General features: G+C 36.7%; 1 protein-coding gene and 1 long non-coding RNA gene across 2 annotated transcripts; one reads left to right on the top strand and one right to left on the bottom strand.

Annotated features, from left to right (window-relative positions):
- The first annotated feature begins 6,810 nt into the window (after nucleotides 1-6,810).
- On the top strand, nucleotides 6,811-9,950 carry LOC148973552 (uncharacterized). The gene is made up of 3 exons (XR_016146600.1): nucleotides 6,811-7,186; nucleotides 8,161-8,225; nucleotides 8,903-9,950. It is a non-coding gene; the product is annotated as an uncharacterized LOC148973552 (long non-coding RNA).
- A 2,628-nt stretch (nucleotides 9,951-12,578) lies between these two features.
- Nucleotides 12,579-24,877, bottom strand: gsc (goosecoid). Its single transcript, XM_039670930.2, has 4 exons — nucleotides 24,431-24,877; nucleotides 14,962-15,569; nucleotides 14,265-14,524; nucleotides 12,579-13,219 (listed from the first exon to the last, which is right to left on the bottom strand). Exons 2-4 carry the CDS (start codon nucleotides 15,275-15,277, stop codon nucleotides 13,070-13,072), a joined length of 726 nt encoding a protein of 241 aa, XP_039526864.2. The 5' UTR covers nucleotides 15,278-15,569; nucleotides 24,431-24,877; the 3' UTR covers nucleotides 12,579-13,069.
- Between the last annotated feature and the right edge of the window lie 605 nt (nucleotides 24,878-25,482).

A 25,482-nucleotide genomic window follows, 5' to 3' on the forward strand; every position in this document is an offset into this window, starting at 1 on the left:
ATTGTATGCAGTATTCTAAGTTCAGGTCCAAAATCATTCTAATCAGCCAGTGTATACTTGACATACATTGGCATTTTGCTTCAAAAAAATATTCAGTTAATGTTCTTTATATAATAGCATAAATATAAAGTCTATCTATTGGTAACTTTGGCACATGATGGTCATAACAAGTTACCTGCTGATTTGTTGAGATGATCTTTCATTTCTGTTCTTAAACTGTATTTCTCCTGTCATCTCCTCCTATTTTCATGTTGAAAAAAAAAGTTACACGTTGCACCTTCCAGAAATCCATGAACTTGATCCAGTTTGCAAATTTATTTTGCAATCCACAAACAAAAGCATTCAACTTCTGTCTGTGAAATTTAGAATTAAATGAATGTGCAAAGATTTGTACAAATATTCTCTTTTGTTTTAATGTATCACAATTTGTGGTTCAAATTCAATCAAATTCATTACAGACACAAGTTGAAATGCGTGTTTGTGGATAACAAAATACATTGCAAATATGATCAAATTCATTGATTTTTCTGCATGTGTTAATAATAAAATCTAAATCAACTCCATAACTTACTTTAAATGAGACGTTGCAGTCTTGTCAGCTTGGAAGGGCACAGAAAAAATTGATCTAAAACGTGAGAAAAAGTCTGAAACGTGAAATTCAAATGTTAGGCCACTGTAAAGCGTGTGTTTATTTAAATTTAAGATAAAGAGTCGACTTCTAAAATATGTATTTGGTGTATTGCAAAGATTGCCAAATTAAATAGGCTAGTACATTTATTAGTGCATTATTGTCAAAGTTTAAAATAATAAGTGGCGATTTAGAACTTGTTCCTAACTTACCACGACTTCTAAACATTTTACATGAATGCTAAAGTTGGGAGACAGCCTGATCGTGAAAAAATTAATAGCCATGCAGGGCTTTGCGATCTCTTACAAACGACTTCAATATATATACATATACTTATTACTTACATAAAACGATGACTTTCGCGGTGTAAATAAGCTGAAGAAAGAAGAAACACGTTGGCTGTGCGTAGGTCCGTAGTCTACATCTCGAACTCGCCGCCTTCACACTGGCAGTTGAAATCAGCTCCGATGCGGCTGCGAAACGACCGGAAGTCATTCATTTCCTATGGAGATTCGGTTCCTATCCGACAATTCCAGTGGAAGTTGACCGTTGCTATGGTAGCCTACTGATAAACAAACCTGAATTGTTAACTTTTAATAAAATAAATATTGATTTTATAACGATAAGTTGTGATGTCATTTTTTATTTTCATGACTTTCTAACGTTTATAAGGGCAGTTAATACAATTAAATTGAAGGTAGACATTGAACTATTGACCACTATATCACATTTTTTAGCCGACCTGACATGTCAACGTCCTGGGCAACTTTCCTCACGCAGCATAACCCTAATCAGAGAGATCATACAGAACTGACAGAATCAAACTTTAATCTCTCCGCCATTTTTGTTTTACCCGCGTCCGACGCTTTTCACTGTGTAGTACGACGTCCGTTGGGAACGTATTGCGTATTACGGAGCTGATTTCAACTGATGCTCAAAATGGCTCCTTCTTCTTCGTCAGTCTGTTCGTAGTTGGCGCGTGCTTCATTGCACATGCGTCAACTTCGTGGTCGTTACAATCGGTTACAATGCGCATGCTCCAACCTTTAACCCAACTTGTATGCTTGTTAAGATATTTACAAATCGAATTAACAATTAATACTAGGTTAGTCCAACGATTGTTGAACCAACTTCTTTTCACTGGTTAAGTCAACGTTTTTGCATTTAATTGTCCAGTTAACTAAAAGTTGTTCATTAGTTTAACGTTTTGTAAGGTGGATTTTTTTTACAGTGTGTGTGTATTTATATAGGCCTATACAAAATAATTATACACAGTTCACACACATGTATTATGTAAACACAAACTTTTATTTTGGATGTTTCACAGCCCTAATTTATATCTTTAGTTTTCTTCCTCTTTATCCTGTTTTTCCTCCTCATCCTCCTTGTTTGCCTATCTATATTTTGCTGTAGCTGATCTTTCCCAGCAGTTTTTTTTTTGTTTTTTGTTTTTTGTTTTTTTTTAAACCAGGACATTTTTCATTATTTTATAAAAAAAAAAAAAACAGCTAGGACGCCCACATGAAAACAAGACTGTTGGTCACCCTAAGTGATCTGTCATATCACATTAAATTGTGCCAATAAGACATTTATTGTTTGAATTCCACGTTAAGAATGACGTAATTTGAAAACTGATATTAGCTTAAGGTTTTAGTTTTGTCTCCACAAACGTCTCAAACTACCTCTCAAGATGATAGAGTGAGTTGCAAATTGTCACATATATCACTGTATGGCCACATTGATTCCCTTGTCATACCCTTTCACCAAAAGACATGGGCTAGATATGGGTTATTGACAAATAAAGCTTAAAAAGGGGGATTATATATTTTGATGACTGATGAAATGCATTTTTGTGAGTCATGAAGAATGTGTTTAAACAATTAAGTCTCAGTTGTTAAATAACATTTCTAAGTGTTTAAATATATATATATATATATATATATTTATTGTTTTTATGTCAGGTGGTACAACCAAATACTGTACATGGAATTTCAGGTATATATAAGCCTATATCTCTCGGTGAGTGGCTATGACAAGTGATTGAATAAAATTGTAAGACTGTTTGTATTGCCTGCAGCTGCAGGCATTATTCAGAGAGAGAAAATGTGAGTTAATAACTGTCGGTTGGGTGTAAAGACCATGGATTACTTTTAGTGTACTGAGTGCCTGCTGACAGAGTTTGCTTTAGGGTGTACCTGAACTCAGTGAAACAGACAGATTTGATTATGAATTCATTTGCATGTTTTCTAGGCCGACCCCTTCTTACATTTCAGTGGGGGGAAATATGGGGGACCACAAGGGAATCCGGCATTTCTCTGTGTCAGTGGACTATGAAAACCACAGGGCTACTTGTTCCAAAATGGAGATCCCATCTAACATTAGGCTGTGTGTCTGGGCAGTGTCCCATCCGAAATGAAGCATAGCGGCTGATGAATAAAGAAACGGGTCATGTTTATTTTATATATCAAGTATAACTGCAAAAATAAATAAAACAGAAAATAGGCCCGTTTTTACATCTGTTTTACATACAATTGAGCCTCAAGACTACAAAGCGAGTAACTCAGTGAAGATTCTTGGCCAACTGTTTTCGTTTCTTGCCACAGAGCTCATAAAGTATCTGATTTCTAATACAGTTTTTTTTTCTCTCCCCCAGTCATTTGTATATGTGAGTTTTCATACTGAATATATATCACCACCAGCTCCGAAGTCCATTCGCCACACCTCCTCTCTCTGTTTATTTAAATACGTTTTTATGAGAGCTCAGTCCTTCTGTGTCTCCCAAAGACCATGACCCTTTGACCTGCATCTGTGCATTGAACTGCCATTTTTAATATCCTGACTGCTGATCAGAGCTGAAGGCCGGCCTGCCCGTGTGACGTGTGCTGGTTCATGTCATAATTTATTACACGCTATTTTTCTTACACAGCCAAGTTTACTGCAGCTGCCAGAGTGGTAACTGGCAAAGCTTAAGAGTACTATCTAGAGGATTGTTTTGCATATATTACAGGGTTAAGTGCAAACCAATCTGGTTTATACAAACACAGCAATCCAAACAACGAATACATTGAGGCTGATGAGTACCACACCACTCAGGCTGTCTCCCTCTCTCGCAGATTGTTTGAGGCTGATTAGTTGTATAAAACACAGCGCTGACTTTGATTACATTACATATCGTTATGTGTGGACGATTCGTGCGCTGCAGATAGACGGAAAGTGTCCCGGGAAAATGCTTTGGGACACGAGGTCAATTCAACAATATGCATTTGATTGCATTTATCCTGAAAAAAAAAAAAAAAATGAGTGTGTACATTATACGTTTTTCCTTTTCGTTAGGTTCCTGTAATGAATATTCCCTATATGTGCAACAGAATAGTTAGTGTCCATCCTAACACCGGATAATGCAAGTTCTTCCATGTCACATGTTTGGAATTTGTTATGGGTAAAGTAGTTCAGAAGGGTTCAAAATACAATCTCAGAGGTCGGAATGAAATTGTCTTGGCATTTTAAATGGAACACCTCCGTATGTCACTGAACATAATCTTCCATGTGCTTCTATATCCTCCAGTGGACAATGAAAGGGGAAGTATTTGTGGTTAAAGGCCCGCTCAAAGTGATAGCCTTTCGATGCAGAGCTCCACGGTCTGCGCTGATTTCCCACAAACCCGTCAGCTAAAGTTACAGATGCAAAAGACAGAATCCACCTTATATCATGTGTGTTTTCACTCAGGTTCCACATTCGGCCGAAGTATCCGTTAATCCCACAAGCAATACACTCTCTTATTACTGACTGTTGTAGTGAAACATGTGCACTCGCTCCTTCAACAGGGTACAGCGGGGCTATAAGGCCCCTGGGGTAAAAGGCCTTTTACGTTTTTAAATTCGCACACAACTCTGAATAACAACAAACACCCAGTGCTGTGCTGGTCTTTGCTGTTAGTGTTAAGAAAATGAAATCTTAACCACTTTCGCCTTTTGGTATACTACACAATGCAAAATTGTTGTTAGAAAGTCCAGTTAGAAAAAAAATAAGTTGAGGTAAGTTTGTGAAATGTATTAATTTTTCAAATATTGTCAATTTGAGAATCTCTGAAATTATCCAACCCAATCTCATGAGAAAATGTAATTATTCCAGCAAATTCATACAGTTTGATTGTGACAAACAAGTAAAGAAGAGTCAAGAAGTTATTGTATGTTTTAAGACAACAAGCTTTTCTATTATCAGTTTTGATGAATGTAATTAAATCAACAGTTTTTGATAAAGGCCTGCACTTTAAAAAAAATTATATTGTTGGTTTAACTTAACTTAAAAATGCTGTAATTTGGTTGCCTTAAAATTTCATTGAAATTGAAAAATTGAGTTAATACAATGAAGGATATTGAATTATCATCAGAAACTCAAAATAGTATGTTACCTGAACTACATAAATTATTTAAATTGATTTGACAAAAGAAAAAAAAATGTTGTGATTGCAAATCATGAAAATATTTTTTTTTTACAGTGTGAAAACACTGCACAAAACACTGGGTTGTCAGAGGGTGTAAATACAGAACTTTATTAATTATATTCTTTCTAAGTTTTCCATTACCATTAGAGGAGATTATTTGTTAAGGATGTGCAAAATTGGGCTCATATACACAGCTTTAATCACAGCGAAGATTAATATGTGAAATAAACCTGTAATATAGGCTAACCGTTTAGCTCCAATATGTCGACTGTTAATTTACTAAAATCAGAATACAGGTTCTTATTTAGTGAAGATGTTATAAGTTCCTCAACTTGATTAAATTAGATTTTTTTTTTTTTTTACATTTTTAGTATACTGAAATGTTTGTTAAAAATATTTTTGTTTTTGGTCCATACTGTATATTTTACCATTTTTACTCGTTTTACACCAATTATATTGCTCCATCAATATTCAATAAAAACAGGCTATACATAGACTCAAAAAAAGTTTTTGATTTATTAAGTAAATTTCATGTATGGAATTAAGTAAACTTAACTAAGTTGAGTAAAATGAACAAAGAAAATAAGCCACTTTAATGGAATTAAGTAAACTTAACAAAGAAAATGAGTCTAACTTGGCCAGTAAAGGTTTGTGTAGGCTGGAAAATAGTGAAAAATCAACCATAGGCCCACTAATTATTCATGCCCCCAGTGCATGATGGGAACACCAGTAGGCCTGTCAGAAAAGCTGAGTAGGTTTTACTTAATTTTATAACATTGATAATTACAGCTTAATTTCAACAAGCTTGAATTCAGTAGGCTAAGCTACTTTTTTATTATTCTTGCCTGAACTAGCCTAATGTTCCATGTAGACAAGAAATTGTTGTTTTTGTTTTTTTCCTGTAGTATGTATATACTTCACCAGAGAATCATTTTATCATGACATTTTATAATTGACATTTGGTTGGCTATGTTTGGGACCAGAGAAAGCGCTGTTGTGCCTTGGGGGCCACCTAACAAACCCCACTATTCCTGACTCTACACGTGCTCCACTCAGACAGGAATGAAGACAAACTATTAATTTGTGTCGCGAGAAAAATACTGCACGCTGACATTGATTCCGTGACAACGGTCCACTTTTTGCCAGGGAACAGACGGGTCTCTCACGGCCGACATCTGCGCGGCTGGCCGCTTTGTCATGTTGGCGCGGCGCTGTCACTCTGAGAGAAACAGCGTGACCATGTTGATTAGAGTAACCTTTTGGGCAGAGAGTGGAAATATGCTGTCAGCTCATTAAAAAAATACATAAGCTCTCACATTCAATTACTCACTTAGCAACGGAAGATTAGTTTGCGGGAGCTGCCAACACCGTTGCCTTCGGGGTCACGAGAGTGAGACTGTAATCAGAGCAGTTTGAGAACCGCTGGTGTATCGCTTTCTTTTTCACTCCCTCTCTCTCTCTTATCCTCGGGTTCATCCCTTCAGCCCGCTTTCCTGACCCTCCCGCTCGAGTCAATCCATAAAACTGATAAATATTTACTATAGTGCAGTTCTTTTTCCCTCTGAGGTCTTAAGTGAATTTCATAGTTCATAAAACATAACACGGGTTCTTTAATGAGAGCTTCCCGCTTCTGCCCTCGCGAGCCTCAGATTATGTGTGTTAAATTCAGCGAAGAGAAGTGTAAAGCCATCCGCACCGAATCCCACCCACAGACTCGGTTAAACACCAAAAGTGAATGCGCGCACACATTCGGTTCTGCATAGCTTACTAAGTGGATAACCGCCTGCCTTTTATCTGTAGATTTGATATTTTTAATGTGTGCGTAATGCATAAATAATGTGTGTGTATTTGCAGCATAATGTTTATTGATGCTACAGAGAAAGAGAAAGAAATACAGCGAGCGCGCTTGTGCTTGTGGGTGTGAGAGTGAAATCACGCATAGGCCCTGGCGTGAGACGCCCGCCACCCGCCACCCGCCACCCACCACTCCTCGGCGGCTCCCAGGCCTCCTTTTTCGAATACGGATCAAATCTGTTAATGCCTGACATTGGCTGTAAACCAGCTGTCCATCAGCGGCCACGGGGCAGATTTGTTATGACTGAAGGGATTCTGGGTAAGGCTGCCAAGAGAGGTCTATCCTTCTCTCGTGGCGCTGGTGCTTTGATTGCATGTTTAACCTAAGATATGTTTTGTGGAAACTGGAAAGTAGGCTACGGTGCATGGTGGATATCGTCTGTCAGGGAATTAATTGGGGAAAATAGCACGTGGGGGAAGAGAGGGAGAGCGGACACTATCTCTGCCTCTTGGTGTTTTGTTTCATTGCAATCGTTCAATGTAATATCACTTTTTGTAATTGGCCTCAGATGATAATCATCACCGGGCTTCTTTAATCATAGCATAATTACGGTGCGCAGAATACCTGGGCAGTTTGTATTTCAAAAAACAAATGATTTTTTATTAGGTAAAGCTGCTGTTGTGCAGCTAACATATCACAGTTTGATTATAGGGGACTGAGAGCTGGGGCTTGGGAAGTGGGAACCCCCCAGACAGCCGCAAGGGGGTGTGTGGAAAATTTAAGAGAATTCATATTTAAGGTTGTCATAAGTTGACGTGTTAACTGTACAATATGTCAATTTAATGCAATAATTTTGAACACATTTAAAGTTTGTACTTTTTATTGTCTAATTCAGCTGGTTGGAAGTCATGACATTCATTTTAGTTATTTTATAACTTGGTATTATTAAATATGCCATGTATCTACATCCTTTGTGTCCACTAGAGGGCAGATTGGGACCCCTAATCATTTTAAATCTGAAAAGTCCAGTTTAAATGTGTTCATAATTATGCTAGGCCTTTGAGATGTGTTGACTGAATGTTTTGAATCGTACCCCACTGAACTTTAAATCAATGCTTTCTTTCCTTGAAATGGTGATACATGATCTGCAAAATTAGCTATTATTTTAATGACACATTTTATTTGTTTTGCAGATCTTGTGGAACTAATCTTCTGGGTTTAATACCGCATGCATAAGATAAGATAAATTGCTTTTGATAGATAACATATTGCTTTTCTTGGTTTTATTATAGGAGAGTGTCTGGGAAAAAGCACCGAAAAAGTTAGCATACGCTTACAGAGCAGTTCATTTGTCACGGTAATGTAAATCTGTCATTGTGATTTATTGATAATTCATTTGTTGTGAAAATGCTTTGCTTTAAGTCTTTGTTTGCGCTTCATCTATCAGAGTGTCGTACATCATTGTGCCTTTGGGTTTTCTGCTAAATTCATGTTTCCTCATGTTATTTCAAACAGTTCTTGATATACTTGTTTAAATTCCTTGCGGCTTGAAAACTATAAAGTTAGAAAATTATATATCCCTTGTATTCAAGGCGCATATTCTTATGTTTTATTATATACAGGAATTGTCCTCTGAAACATGCCATTCTTTTCAGATGTAAAATGATATGCGCTATGTAATTTTCTGTCCGGAAAGAACAACGCAAGGAAATCATTTCTTCAATCAATTGTCTTTTCAATATGTTTATACTGTACTATATAGGACATACCTCTTTAATAATATAATACCGCGAACATATTCACTTTTGCCTTATTCTTATTTTTTTTTTCACATCACTGAAAATTACATTTTAAACCTAAGCTTAGTTTTTCATTTTCATATGATCTATCATTCAGGATCCAAGCTGCCTGTGTTGTTGATACAAATAATTTTGATTTATCTCCCGTAAACGCCTGTGATTTCGCCTGCCACGGACGAGTAAAGCGCTTGAAACATTCCGCCATTAATCCCCACATTGTTTTATTTACTTTCAGCTCTCACCAAGTGGAAGGAAAAGGGCGCATTATGAGGTCACAAAACAACGACTTCCCTGTTGGGTCTCAGCAACAGCCTGTCATTTGTGGCATGCTTTTGAGGGAGTGAATTGCCCTGAAGGTTGCGGAATAACACACGCTCTAATCTGAGCGTCCTTGCGAGTACATTAAAGGTCTTAAACTATCTGGAGAGTGTCATAAGCCGTGTTCCCGGTGTGCTGCATGCGAACTTGCCCTGTGCCTGTTCCTGCGATTCCCCGGGGGCCGTTCTGAAAGCAGGGCCAAGCGTTTCACAGCGGGTCAAAAGTGTGCACTCCTCCTCCCGCTTACCCACAGGCGGGTGTCCTGCTCACCCCCACACCAGAGGCAAACCCTACTGGAGGGCTGAGGCTAGCCCACACCGCTAATCAGCACTGAAGCCAGGGCAGTGCCGTAAGATGGGCCCTTCCTGATTTCCCAGCACTTGTTCCACACCCTTATGAATGTACACACACTCATGCATGCATTCTCCATAGATACAGCTCATTCATATTGCTCGTGTTTGTTTGCTTTGGCAGGACGCTTGAGAGGGAAACGGTTATGCCTTCTCTAAAGAGCTGGACCTTGAGGGCCCAGAGAACATAAAGATGTGATCTGAGCCTTGTAAATGAAAGAAAAATTGGCTTTAGTATATGATTACCTGATTTACTTCGGAGAGATGTGTTTGCCGCTAGCTGGCGGTCCTGACCTGGGGTCCCACTTGCTTTTCAGCGGCCGTGGTTTTGGTGGGAGGGACGCTAACAGAAGGCAGTTGGTAGCTAGCGTGCTGGAATGAATGTGGTGACAAGCCTAGTAATTACACACAGAATGAAAGGCCACAATTGCTAAAACCTATAAAGGTGCTAAGCTCACTACATAACAATGTAAAAAGCGATTAGTTGACCTAACTTTCAAAAAAAAAAAAATGAGTAAACCCATTGCCTTAAAATTATTAGTAAATAAACGTCATGCTTATTATCAAGTTAAGTTTATTTACTTAATTGAAGGCAACGGGTAAACTACATTTTTTTTAAAGTATGTGAACTGAACACTTTTTACAGTATACTTGTTTCTTGAACTTATAATTTTAAAAACATGATGTCGCATTGTAGGGCATTCTAGGGTTTTGCAGAGTACCAAACCACATGCCATCCCACTGAAATACGGTAATGATATAGGAAAATGTTTATGGTGGTAAAAATATGTATTATTTGTCTTTCTTTCGTTCAGAGTCCGTCCTGCGCCATTTTATATGTTTCTCGAAACGCACCACAGAGGATGGCCAACACCCGTTACTATATTTAGATGGGGGAATCCACCCAAAAGCTGTCAATCATGTGGCCACATCTCTCAGAAGAAAAGGTAAATCAGAGCACACAATCTAATTCAATTAATACATGTTAGCAGTAATAGAAATTGAGAACATCTGCCATTTTCTCAATGAAAGCATCACCATTTATTAGACCAGCGTTATGATTTTAATTATGTAAGCGAGATGTAGAGAAAAAATGCAGCTTGTACACAACCGAGAATATGGAGCAAAATGCAGCATTTCTTTGAAAACAAGCACACGGCTAAAGATTTATCTGTTTCTGGACTTGACTTGCTGCTTAATTTTTCTTGGACTCCACCTATGTTTTTCCAAGTCTCGGGAACTATGCGTAAAAAGGTCAAAGAAATAATGGTTTGAAAAAAACTAAACAAAGTGTGTATTAAATTTTTGAAATACTGAATTACAGCTAGTGCTGGGGGGACTCGGTCCTGTGCTTTCAACAAAAAAGACTCAGTCCTGTGCTTTGTATATCTCACTGGCACTCAGTGAAGAAACACTTTATAAATCACACTAGACATGTGAAGGATTATTATTAGTGCAACATGCTTTGTTTCTTGGTTTGTGTTATTGCCAAATCTTTAAGTACCTGCATTTAATCTGTTTTTAAAAAGCCACCGAAGACGTTTAAGGTATTATTCTTTCGGTGTGGTTTTAGAATAGTGTGCTGTTTAAAAAAAAAAAAAAAAAAAAAAAAAGGAGACTGCAGGTATAGATTAGCAGACTGTCATTTAAATCACTCAACTAACTATTTACTGTGAAGGAATAACAAATTGTTAAGAAAGTACCAATGTCTTCGATTGCTGGAGTGTTTAGTAAAAACATCACACTTAATCAGCTTCATGTCTGGAAAAACATGCTGCCCTAAGTCAAAGACTGGGTATGGATGTTTATTTCTGATGATAAATAGCTCAAATGCATAAGCACATAAACACAAATAAATATTCGGCTCACACTGTTGCCCTTCAAAACTCAAGATCTGCGTTTCATCAGGAGAAAATTGTCAATGTAATTCAAAAAGAGTGTTCTTACAGGCAAGACTGGCATGTTGCCAGCGTCACAAATCATATTTAATTAGCTTATATACCTTCAAAACAGACTAAGCTGTAATTATTCTTTTAAATATGTAGGCAGTATCCCTGTCCATTCCTTACGCACACAGGCAAACACGCACATCTGTATTTGCAGTTTCCATATAATTTCTCTTGCACACCCTTGTGTGGATAGATGTTATGGTCCATTAGCAGGAGATAACACAGAAACTGAAATATCTGGGTTAATGTACTGTATTTGGACTAGGCTATTTCATGGAAATTGTTAGCTTGTTTTAGGGGCAGGCTAATTCATTTTAATAGTGTCAAATATAATATAAGGTTAGGGTTTAATTATTGTTATTATAAAAGTTACCAGGAATTTACAATGTCAAGTGTCATTGGACAGTGTGAGAGACGTTTAATAAACCATATGTAAAAATCTTTCATGTGCTAAAATGTAAAAAAGAATAATAATCTGTTCAGGCATAGGCAGACATTTTATGAGCTTGTTTAAGAAACACAACACCATTATCACACTGCCACAGTTCTAATTCCGGGTTAAAATGGTGACTTAAATTGATTTCGATTTGTTAAAGTTACTAGAGGGGAAAATATATCTAGGCCTATTGAGTGCAGTGTGAGCATAAAGTGACATCACAACATTGAATAAACGCATGCCAGCGTCAAAACACTAGAGGCGATATAATACTTTGAATGTTGTCGTTTGAGGTTCTTTTCACCGTTAGATTTTTTTTTCCGGCACAGCTTAGGCTATATTTAGGCCTATATGTAGCCGAGGGAAGTTCGCTTAAAATGAATAATAATAATCATCATCATCATCGTCATTAAACAGTATGATATGTGTTTTTGTTTGCTTTGCTGTTTGAATACATTCTGGCAAACTGGTTAATAAAAAGAACAGGTGGTTTTCGTGCTTTTTACACCATTCAATAGGCTACTTCATGTCATTCCTCTGAGATTATTAGGTCATCAGCGAGCTGGGAGATATATGACAATCCATTCAGGCCGTTTATCGGCTCTAATTATTTGACTTTTGGACTTATTAAAAGAGATACAAATGAGACATCCGACATTTTCATGTCAAGTTCTCTAATATATAAGCTTGTTCACAACCAGTGTGCTCAAATATATATATTTTCATTACCCCTAGGCATAAAGATAAGTTACAGTGATAGCCTATAATAAGGTCTCTCGAGCCTACACTTTATGAAAATGTTATTAGCTATAGCATAAAGATCTAAATTAGAAAAACCCTCGTTTAACAAATGCTGATAATCAACAAATCCGAAGAGGACTCGGTGAATTGAAATGCTTGAGAATATTTGCAACATTTTAAATAAATGAGAAAAGTCAAACTTCTTTTTTAGATATTACTTTAATAGTTGTTTATGTTCTTTTTTTGTTGTTGTTTTCAGGCGGTTAAACGCTGATTTAATCAATTTCAAACTTGATCGTCCTGCCATAGCTACATGTCAGTTACAGCCCATTCAAGAACATTTTATTTAGTTATCTACGACAAGAATTCAAAAACGATTTCAGTATATCAGGCAGGCAATATATGGCCACAATCCACGTTATTTTGTCTGTGTAAATTTAAATTAATATAAATAACAATATCATTGTTAAAGGTAACATTTACTATACATCTGTGCAACAGCATGACAACACATTTTACTCCTACTCACATGGTAGCCTACTTTACAATATGTACATAAAGTCCGAATCGTATTTTGTGCAAGATTTCCCGGTTTGATATTCTATTTATCAGCTGTCAGAATCCACGTCACTTTTGCCTTCCTCGATTTTCTCCGTGGTTGTTTTCGTGGATTTGTTCCATTTCTGTGAGTTTTCTGATTCCTCTGATGAAGACCTTTTCTGTCTTCTCCATTTTGCTCGTCTGTTTTTGAACCAAACCTAAGCGAAGAAAATGGATAAAATGCTTAAAAAGCGAAGAAAATGGGTAAAATTTCAAGAATATATATATATATATATATATATATATATATATATATATATATATATATATATATATATATATACACACATGTCATTTAAAATCTCGAGTTTGTTTATGCAGTGTGCGAATTAGGCTATTCACTGACTTGCAGGGGGTCGAGAAATTTCTGCCAGTACTTTTCATTGATAAAAAAAACAAATAGACTTTTGCGCCCATGACGCCGCGAACTAGAATAAATAGCCTAATCTTTCTTCAGTTATAGACAAAACACTAAACGGTTTTGTGACATGTTCATCTATAAAGCGATAAATGACAGTGGTTGAAACGCGAGCACTTCTTCTAAACGCATTCTGACTAAACTCAAATGTAGCCTAACTTTTGTGGTTCCTAAAAAACTTTGAGTTTTTTATGTTTTATATATTTATAGAACTTGTCACAATTTCACTGATTTCTACTACGTAGCCTATTAGTCTACGACACGTTTTTAAAAAGAAAGAAAGAACGAAATGGAATATCATTTTAGTGGATTAATGCGTTTTTAACTGTGCATTTGTCTTCCTAAAATCCTATTTGTATTAACTAGGCCTATTGTAAGGCTTTTTTTATGGAATGCTGTAGAAAATTACAGGCAGCTCCACAAAATAATTATACATTAAATAGGTTATACACACTCTCTTGTCAGTATAAGCACTGTGAAAAAAATATTTTTGGTTAACTTAATTTTTTTAGGTTTGACATTTAAATTTTAATTGATACAATGAAGGAGATTGTTTCGTTCAACAGAAACTCATAATACTAGGCCTACATAATCTGAACCACATACATTTTCTAAGATTGTTTGACCAAAAAAAAAAAAAAAAAAAAGATAAATCATGAACATTTTTTAACAGTGTTAGAACCTCGGCCATATTGTATATTTTGTAAATAGACTGCAAACCAACGTTAACTTTCATTTTAAATATTAACTATTTAAAATAATAAAAAATAATACATGTCACTCACCTCTACTTTCTCTTCACGTAGGTGCACTTTTCGTGCCAGTTGCTCTCGTGTGCCAACATCAGGGTATTTGGTTTCTTGAAAAAGGTTCTCCAGTGCCTCGAGCTGCTCGTCGGTGAATATGGTTCGGTGTCTTCTCTTGCGCCGACAGTGTAACTGGTTGAGTAGCTGTAGCTCGGTTCTGGACAAGGTGCCCACGTTCATGTACGACATCATCTGATGTGGGACTGGAGAAATAAGCACTGAACCGGCGCTATCGTAACCTGAAAATAAGATCAATTTTTTTTTTTTTTGGATTAAAAAGCATAAATACACAATTTCAAAGTCCTCTGACTTGTGTAAAACGTAAACAAATGGCTAAGTTCTGCAACAACAACAACAACAAAAAAAGTCCTTCTGATCAAGAAATATAATTTTCTGCGTTCCTTTTTTAGACTAAAAGTGTTTGATGTTACAATTAGGTTCGTGTTGGTTTGATGCTTTTGTAATAAAAAAAAGAACAAATCACACCGGACTATAAAACTTAACTTGGCTGTAATAGCAGCCATTTATTTAAAATGTGCTGCAAAAATGAAGAGGAGCAAAATCCACCATGCATTTTATTAAGAGAATTCTGATGCACTGAAATAAATATATAGGCTATATAAAAATACATATATGCTACAAACCGATAGAAAGCAATAAAAGTAACACTGCCTACCTGTGGGAATACACGGGCACTGTTGCGAGCCAAGGGTTGGTATTGCGCCGCAGCAAGCTGGCCCAGTCGGCCCCTGGACATGAAGTTGTCCATAGTAGTAGTTGTTGTAGCCTATCCTGGTTCCATTTATCGATTGTAAGTTAGGAGCTGGGGGTCCTGTGTGTGAATACAGTCCATTAAATTCGCTAGCTGCTGTGTACAAGGATTCCGTCAAGTTGGAGAACACAACCGGAGCATTCCGATGGAGCAGAACCGAGTCCTTGCAGCTGGGTCTCCCTGCCAAGATGCTGTCGATACTAAACATCCCAGCGGGCATCACAAGCGAAAAGTTGTTTGAGACTTGGTGCCAACCGTACTAAAATGTTCTCGTAGTCCTTTTAAAAATCACAGGTTTTCCTCATAGTAGCAAAAAGAGCGAATTCTTCGAGTTTTTTCCCTTTGGAAAGAGTGACCAAGCACAAGAGATTCAGTGACTCGTTTGTGGCTGAGCTCAACCTCCTGCTCAGTTTTATACCCCGCTGACGTCATTGAAGGATTTGTGAATGACTTCTCCAATAAGAGATTGGCTGGGTTTAAGGTTAGCACACAATGGCGTGAAAACCACCGATCTGTGTATTGAGAATTAATTCGATTAAAGTTATTTGCTGACTTTTGAAACAAATAATTTAGTTCCAGTCAGCATTTTTAAAGAGACAGTCAGATGGATTCTGTCAACACTTGTACTTAAAGTTGTAAATTGTTGTCTAGTTGTATTTCCTCCTTTTAAATTAAAATAAAAAAAATACAATATAGCTGTAAAGTTCTTTATGCGTAAAATGCATCTGTTTGTTCCTGTGTTGATGAGAAGAAGCGACTTCACTTCAGCAAACAGATTCTGAGTCCTATAGCAGGTGAGATTATTTTTTTATTTAGATTTTTTTTTAAAATGTATAACATCTCGCTCTCATATCAACAGACACTCCTTTCAAATAATTTATTTTTCAATTTCTAAAACCGGCAAGTGTTTTAACAGAGGTGGACAGAAGATGTTTTAAGTCGCTATAAAATATAAATGATTTGCAGGATTATTTTGACATAAGAGAGTAGCTATAATTTCATGTTTTATTAATTGATTTGCGATGTTAGGCTATGGCAGAAATCATATGAATCAGCAGGTTCTGGTAACATCCACCCAAATATAAAAAATATAAAAAATATAAAAATAAATGAAAGAGCAGACGTGGCTTGTAACATTACTTTCTATAATGGACCTGAAAATGCACAAAATAGCTATATCTGACAGAACTGTGAGACTTTCGGTTTTATGTATAGGCAATTTCTCGTTTACAATTTAATGTTTCCTGTTTAAATAAAAAATACAATATGATGGCATAAAATAATCTATTTGTTTACCACAATAAAATACACATTATCAAATTACATGTAGCCTATGTTTTAAACAGTGCTAAATCTGTATAGCCTAGCTACTTGACATCACTTTACACAGTTTAGGGAAACCGTTTCAAAACGAGTCTACATTTGTAGCAGGTATAGCTTATAACAGTAGGCTTTTATATCAAAGTTTTGAAACAAAATCACTGAGTTACGTTGAAAAAAAAAACGTTATAGCACTCCCGCTTCGTATACCAATCTTTTTATTTATTTCTCTTTGTTACCCCTGAACTGATGTCCACGGATTCCGCTGCATTACCAAGGACTATATCTTAAATTGCTTAATAGTACATGTTATTTGCAGAAGGCTCGGTCTGACACGACTGTCGCGCTCTGTCCACGGGAGATAATGCTGAGCAGATTAGCGTGTTTACTCCATCACGAGCGGATTCCCGGTAGGGAGGAAATCGCGCGTGTTAACTTATAACACCTCCAATAAGCACGCGCTCAATGAACATATGACCCTCGCTGTGATAAGATAACGACCATTAGCGGCTCTATTCTCCAGCTCTAAAACATACTTATTGCAATTACATTGCTTGATCAAATGGAATTTGCATGAGGGAAGATGCTGCTTGCTTACCTTGGCTATTCAATTTGTCTCCAATATCGCGCAATTGTAGCCTAATGTCTAAATGTTTATTGGAAAACCAGAGGAGATCCAGGAAGCTTATCCGTGGGCATGGCACGGTTGATTAGCCTAAACTAAATCTAAACTATGAATAACACATTCATATAGTGTTTATGGACTGTATTCACCGAGTATAAAATTGATTTAAATTTACGGAATCACACAAATCTACTAATTATGCACAGGCATAATAACTGCATAACAAAATGTCGCTAGATGCGGGAAAAAAAAAAAAACTCTCTCATGAACCTGCCACACGTTAATCAGTGGTTAGTCAGGGGGGACTCAGCACACTAACTTTTGACATCATTATTTAGTATTATATTAGCCTATTACAATTTTAATTTAGCCTATATATTAGCCTATTTAATTATGTAAGCGAAACACCAAAATCAAGATGTGCAACATTCAAACTGACATTTCTCATTTAACTCTCACCTCATTTGTCCCCTTTTAGTTAGTATTTAATATAGTTTTTTAAAAGAAATCACGGAATTAGTCTACTGACTGTTTTTCCGTAGCCTATAGCCTATAAAAACGTTTGTACAAGCAGATTCGTCAGTAGGCTACAGTAGAAGGACGAGGAGAAGTCCACATGAATAAGGCTTTGAATATTGTAATGGGGACCTGGGAGTCAAAAAGGCTGAAACCCACCGCATTAGACTGTTTAAAACGTAAGACACGCAAATGAAACAATGAGGGTCTATTAAAATATCGGCCAAACAATGGTCACAAGTTATCACAGGAATAAATGCAAAAGGCCATTTACGCGTGGAAGTTTGCCTTATACGAGCGGCAATTACTTTTCAATGGGTGCCTTTTGTTGTAATAATTGCATGTTTATCGCATGATTAAAAACGGGAACAAGGTGCTTAACTATGCGGAAATTATTTAACTCTTCACTGAAATTGACTTTGCGGTTCTAATATATATATATACCTACCCTATCTCAACCAAAGTCAATTTGGTATATGTGTGTGTTTACAAATTCACACACAATATATGTGAGCGGTTTTACTTTATTTGTAATACTAAAAAATACATTACACCACCATTTAACTTGATTTTGACACATTGATTAGCCCTTATGTAAACACTTTAGCCTATTATGACTGAATGAAAGGATACTTGCATTTTCAGCTCTGCTCTCTGTAATTCAAAAAGGCAACTATAGCATTATTATTTCCTCTTTTTGTACATGTATCTCAACTTTCAAGAGGCACTGAAAGGAGGTAGTAAAAAGGATTGAAAAAAAATGAGATGGCCATTTGAAATTAAAAGCCGCGAAAGAGGTGTGAAGCCACCACTTAGATGCTGAATAGCTGACATCAATCACAGAGAGTAAATGGTGGATCTGCAGACAGGCCTAGACAGGCCTGTACAATAGAGGGTCCGTACACCGGCATCTTCACGGCACAACATATATTTCAAAGCCTTGATCTGTAAAATCTATCGTAATGCAGCAAATCAAAGGGGACTTTGTAATATAACCACATTTTAACTAGCAAAAACAAACCTCGGAGTGAGACAGGCTGTCAGAGCCTCCTGATCGCCTGAAGTGCACAATTCTCCATTTCGTTTTTTTTTACATGTCATCATGTCTCAGAGAGAAAATATGTGCGTGGATGAATGAATGTCAGGATAGACAGATAGATAGATAGCCTACATTCCTCCTGTGTGTGTTGCATTTAGAGTGCTAGACAGAGGCAGAGCCATGAACAGTGCCAGACAGCAGTGTTTATTTCCTGTGTATTTCAGCAGGGACAGAAAGGGAACCTGGCACTGGATTAAAAGGGCTTCTTTGCATTTAATCTTTCATTCCATGCTGGTGCCGACGAGAAATCCATATTTATTGTTCATGTCATGGCTGTCATATGGCGGGTGCCTGTTTTACAGTATGTCTTTTGTAGGACCCCCTGAGCTGAATTCTACAGTGCTGAAACACGGGCATTCACTGGTGCAACAGTTCAACAGACGCCTTGAGAGCTTGAGACCAGAGCACATACAGTGACTTACAAAGATTAGAAAACATTCACTCGAAATATTTTGGAATGACTACTTATGCTGTTTTTTATATATATATATAATTAAATGTGAATATTTTGTGAGTGAAACAAGTGTTTAGTGTTATGTCTGAAGATAACAGCTCACTATTTCTACTTTTCATAGATTTTTGAAATTTCCAGTATGTTCACATAACAGAAACAACAGCAGTGCTTTCAAAAAGAGTTTTATAGGGCCGTCAAATCGATTCATCGTGATTAATCGCATCTAACATAAAAGTTTTTGTTTACACAATATATATATATATATATATATATATATATATATATATATATTATGTGTGTGTGTGTATAAATGTGTGTATAGCCTACAGTATACACACACATACATAGATATACTATATTATGTAAACAAAAACTTTGTTAAATGCGATTAATCGATTTGACAGCACTAGTTTTTATGAATTTTTACTTTAAACAAATACTAAAACCTCAAATCTCAATTGAATCAGTGTTTGTTAGTAAAATATAGTGTGTGTTTACCTTTTTAGGCCTGCATGGAATTTTTAATTAAATGAAATATATTTTCCATTGTGCATTATAAAAAAAATTCTATCTGTTGTTTTAATTTAGTGCTTTTAGTAATTAAATAGGTGGCAAACACAGACAACTAATTTTAAATAAATTAAAAAAAAAGTTATTTTTATACAACATGTAAAATCTATAACAAATTTGTTATCCATAGAAAACCTTTTTTTTTTTCATCAAAGAGAAAGATTTGAATAATCAGTAGCATGTGGCAAAGTCAAAATGTTTAATTTGTTTAATTCAGTTTTTGATACATTGCTACTGCCCATTCTGACCCTTCCCTGTTCATTTCTTACATTTGACACAATTTCCGAAAGAATTTACGCTGAGAACCTGTCATTGTGCATAAAAGAAGCTCTCTCTATATGAGGCCTTATATTAATCATTATTTCTAGTGTGAAACTATCAGCCAGTCTCAGTAATTACTGATTAAAAGCAGCTGGTCCTCTGGCTGTGCGGCTCTGAGACAGAAGCGTATGCAGTGGCTTGTTATCTAACCGAGCGTTAAGATGAGAATCAGAGACACATTTACACATCTTAGAATCAAACATCCCTCTCTGCACTCTCTCTCCTGTCAGAGAGCCTTTGTAAAGCGCTAATTTGCCCATGCAGGAATCACAAGAATTTCAAATGGGTGCTGAAGGACGTGACAGAATCATAATGGAACCTAGAATCAGTCCATCAAAACGTCAGAACAGCGCATGTCACAAATGAATTGAATGCAGAATATTAGTGCGTTAACTCAGGCTTCTTAATGTCCTGTGACACTTCAATTTCTTTTAATTTTTCCTTCTTTTCTTGACTCAAAGACACGTTAAGGCCTCTAAGTGGTATTTACGTTTGCGCTACAGGTTGGTACTCGCAGTTTGAGTTTGTTCTTTATATAAAGTATGACATTTGTTTTATAATTCCTAATAAGTGTTGTTGACATTAACATGACTAAAAGGCTGGACAATACCATGGACAGCAACAATGAGGCGTCTGTGACATGCTTACCATTAGAGGGCACAGGTGTGCAAAGAACACTGCAACCACAGATGCCTATCTTTATCTTAACCACAACATCATGCTACATTAACAAACTGAGATGATTGTCAGCTCATTTAAAAATATTACAAGGGAAAGGCGTTGCAAAATTGCTAAATTACAAATACACAGTCAAAGCAAATTAATTGCATAATTGGCTTTTTAAAGAAAAGCAAAAACTAATCATGGCGTTTTTTACTTCCGGATGATGCGGGAATAGAAGAAAGGCAGTAAAACAGAAACATATTGTCTGGATCTGGGAGGTATTACGGGAGAGCACCTGGACCGACGACGGCAACTTAAAGTAGAAACTCAATCTCTGAGCTTTACCTCAGCCTACTGCTACTGGTGGTGGTCTCCATTAATCCACCACAGGTGCCAAAGACCCTGGCCTGATACTATACCAGAGATTTGTTTGTCAGTCCTCCCTTTTGTCCCACTTAAATTTGAATTCTTTTTTTTTTTTTTTGTAAATCAAGTTTATATATCCAAATGACTTCTCCAAATCCTCTTTCCATTCGTCATTAGCCTTTGATTTGAGTATTGTCACAAAAAAGACATTTTTCTTTCTTTCAGAAATATCTTAATGTAAATCTATATCTCAACAGCCTTGTAAAATGTTAAGATAACGATAACCATTTGTGAGGCTATAGTGAATTACTCGAACACTGCATTGCACAAGAGTGGCTCTGTTTCACTTGGCTTTTCAAATTACACAGTGCTGCCATTGTGATTTACAAATACGTGAACGTGCCAGCTAATAATCTTTAATATCCACCGATGACAGAATGGAATTAGCCGCATATTTTCTCCCAAACATTCAATTTTCTTCCTCCTCGTTGTGTAAGCTAGGCCCTAATCCCGTCTTTATGCGGTGGGGTATTAACCCCATTGAGGCATCAGTGTGTTGGCCTCTGGACCCGGGGGCGCAAAGCGCGCGCTCACCGGGGCTCAACGCGCCTTTTGTTAGCGCGCGAGACGCACCGTGCCAGCGCGCGGGGTTATTCAGGAGCCTGAGAATCAAATACAGTATTACATTTAAGCTATGCAATAATTACCCTCATTAGCCGTAACTGGAGCGCGCAGCGAACGGATTTACCAATAAAGCTTCACTAATGCTATGTTGACTCAGGAAACATATCATAAACATAATTCAATAATCATTGGAAATACATATTAATGCGGCCCTCCGACCCTCAAACTGTCAGCGTTTTGCCCCGGAGGAACGTTGTTAAATTTATTTCCTCCTTCCTTGCTGCGGTCATTTCCCACATTTTCATTCAATGAATTGAATGTTTATTCTCTGTGCAGCTTCAGGGTAAGTTGCAATGCCTCAGTAACAACAAATAAAAAGTTTTGTTGCTCTGCCCGTTTGTTCAAAAGGTCGTAGGATTCGCCCAGTCACTGAAATAGAGATTTAAACCAGTCAGTATTCAATTGCATCGTGCGGGTTAAAAACACAGGCCAGTGTCGGGGACCTTTAAACAACCCCGATGCATCATATTACATTATGGGTTGCTTCAGAATGTTGTTACTGGCTCTGCGATGATTTTGATTTTATCGTGAGCTGATTCAATCAGAACAATATGTATTTGTGTTCTTTGTGGTAGACAGCAATGCTTTAAGCACTATTTGAGCCGATGCGGTCTAAGCATTTAGCATTGAATCAGACAATTGTGTAGCCATAGTTTTTTGGTTATCTAAATATTTAATCTACAAAAATATGAAATGTCATCAACCATTAAGAAAAAGTATTTGTATTTAATCTTTATTCAGAGAATCTGGAATATTTATCAGTGCTTTGGGTAGAAGTGTTTACCTGAATCGACCCTTCGAGAAGCCCCGCCTTAAAAAAAAACGTTATTGACCAATCAGTAACTGTTGTTTTTCCGAATCCCGGTTAATTGACACTAAATTAAAATATAATAGCTTGGGCAACCATTAATCGAGATTAATTGCACACAAAATAAAAGTTTGTGTAGGCTAGAGTGTAGCCTATAATCATTTTGTAGCCTATATATAAATACACACATCATGTATATATTTATGAAATATTTGCATGTATATACTGTATATATTTATACATAATTTATATTATATTATAAATATAAATATTTTATATAGAAAAACCCCATTTGTCTTTAATATATTTATATACAAAATAATTATACAAAGTACACACTTATGTAAACAAACTTATTTTGGATGCGATTAATTGTTGCTCAGCACTAAATTTTACATTTCAATTTACCTTCTGATTAAGGTAAGTGTTAACAGTAACAAACGTTTTCACACGATGAATGCATTTTAGAAAATGCAATTCTGCAAAGCTAATTGCCAGGCTATTTTTAAGCTGTTTGTATCAGTGTATTACTGCTAAGACAGTGTTACACTTTTGCACCTGCACATATGCTGGGTTCAGAAACCTCACCCAGTGCAGTGAAATGGGGATCAGGAAGGAATTTGTGTAGCGAATTGAGACGTACCTTGCCGAAGGGAGAATGGACATTGGCAGCCTTGAGCACAATGGTGGAGTTGAGATTTGAACTCCATTTGGTTTAATTTCCTCTCAAGTGAAAGGCAAGAAAGATTAATGTAATATCCCCAAATCCATCCTGTTTTATTTCTATTAAATCAACAGTGAAATGCAACCACTAGGCCTGTTTGTGGATGGAGAATTTGGATAGTGTTTCTCCATCTAGCTAAAGAGACCTCGTGTACTTTCAAGGCAATGAATGATGCTAGTTAAAAAAAAAAAATCAGTTGTTACTGAAGTCAGCCTCTCCGATTGCACGCCGTCCTTCAGAGAAGAAATGACTTGCAGTTATTAAATTTAGTATTAGTTACTGTCATGATACAAAATAATCAGTTATTTCACTTTTCCATGGATAACCTCAGGCTATACCTGCTATTCATTTACCCCATTATATCTTTTTTTTTGTTTTATCAGAGATATTTTGTTCTCCAACATCGAGTAGACAGCACTTAAACAAGTAAAACTAAAAACACACCAGAAGCACAATCACAAATCTCTTGCAGTGGGTGGGCGGTTGGAAAGAACAATACTTTTATGGTGATCTCCAGACTCACTGTCCTTTCAGAAATGTTGGTTTGCACAATAGGCCACTGTCCTGAATGAAACCCATCTGACCCCACTAATCCGCAGCTTTTCTAGTCATCCTTACAATAGAGCGATTGGGAAGACAAACATGTTAAACTGTTAAGCTAATTCGGACTCTTTTATTATTTTTTTCCTCTGCATTCTGCAGGATTACAAATGCAGAGCTCAGTTGTTAGCATGCAGACGTACTCACTCTGTCAGCATTGGTTTAAGTGCTTGCATAGGTGAGTCAACAGGGAGCCCTCACCTGTAGTCACACTTGCATATGCAGACGGTGGCCCGTACAAGCACAGCCTGTTTTACAAAAGTGTTTTCAATCTATAAACCGAAACCATTGCTTTTTAAAGCGTGTCTTTTAAGACACCATAAATCTTTCCTTCTCGCCGGCCGTTCCAAAAGCCTTTCTCTAGAGTGACAGTCAGCATACTCGAGTTTGACGATGATTGTTTTCAGTGCACCCTTCGCCCCCTCCTCATCCCCCCCTCATCCCCCAGCTCTGCACTCTATCATTTGGAACAATAATAAACAACCACCGACGCGGGCAAAAAAGCCTCCTGAAATCTATTACTGAGAATAGTGTGGTTATGCGGAGAGCGGAGGGGAATGCTTTCCTCCCCATGCAAACATCACTGTAATTTCCAATGCCAAACTGATTCGGGCCAGGCTTACCATGCTCTTATCTGATCCTTACGGGTGGTCTCCCCGACCCCTCCTTTTATTCCAGTTGCACAGATCTGGAAATCTTCTTCACACCACACTTGGGTTGTGGGTCTCCCCTGCCAAAGAGCGATTGGAATCATTTCAAGGGAAAAAAGGGAATACAAGTGGTTAGATTGGGGGATTAAGATCACTTACAATATGGGCCGGTTTATAACGTGCTCTCTGTAGTAACATTCTCCTTTTCATTTGGCTGTCACGACGCTTGCTGAGGCAAATTTCTTGGTTTTAGAGTAGCAATCAGATGTTCTTCAAGTCCTGGACCACTGAAGGCCCACCATGCAGATGCTGTCTTCAATTACAAAAGGGGTGAACTTGGTCTTGGACTTTGACAATAGTTTCATTTGACATAGAAATGACCTGATTACAGACCTAAATGTGTGTATATAATCAATTACACACTTAAATTAGTTTATCATTAATAAGAATATATATTTTTTTTTACTTGTTTACTTGAGCTTAAACGAACACACAAAATTATGTCAAAATAACTGTCTCGGGAAGTATTCTCTCGGTTATGTCCTAAGTGAAAAAGAAACCGTATGTGTCTCATTATATTCGGCCTGTGCATTCGGTCAGCAGCCTAATATTCCTGTCATTAATGTTAAAATAAAATACAAAATACAGATTGAACCTATATTTAAATTCTATATTGAACAAATAGTGTTAAAGTGAGGAGAGGAGTCAGGAAGAAAGTGATGAAGACTGCTTGTAGGAGAAGTGTGCCGCAAAAGGTGTGAGTACCAAGCAGCATCTCCAGCTCCCTTGAGATCCAGACCAAAAAAAGTTATGTACACTTATGTATGTGTACATAATTGTATTAAATAAATGTATATATTATATAATCTATAGTAATAATACTAATTTAATATATATAAATCATACATTTATATAATGATATATTATAAATATAAATCAAAATTATATTCCATAAAATAATAAATTATAAAATTTATAATAATGAATAGATCATTTTATATATAATATTACACAGTATAATACAC

Source organism: Pimephales promelas, chromosome 15, assembly GCF_988280905.1.
Source record: "Pimephales promelas chromosome 15, fPimPro1.hap1.1, whole genome shotgun sequence".
Taxonomy (NCBI): domain Eukaryota; kingdom Metazoa; phylum Chordata; class Actinopteri; order Cypriniformes; family Leuciscidae; genus Pimephales; species Pimephales promelas.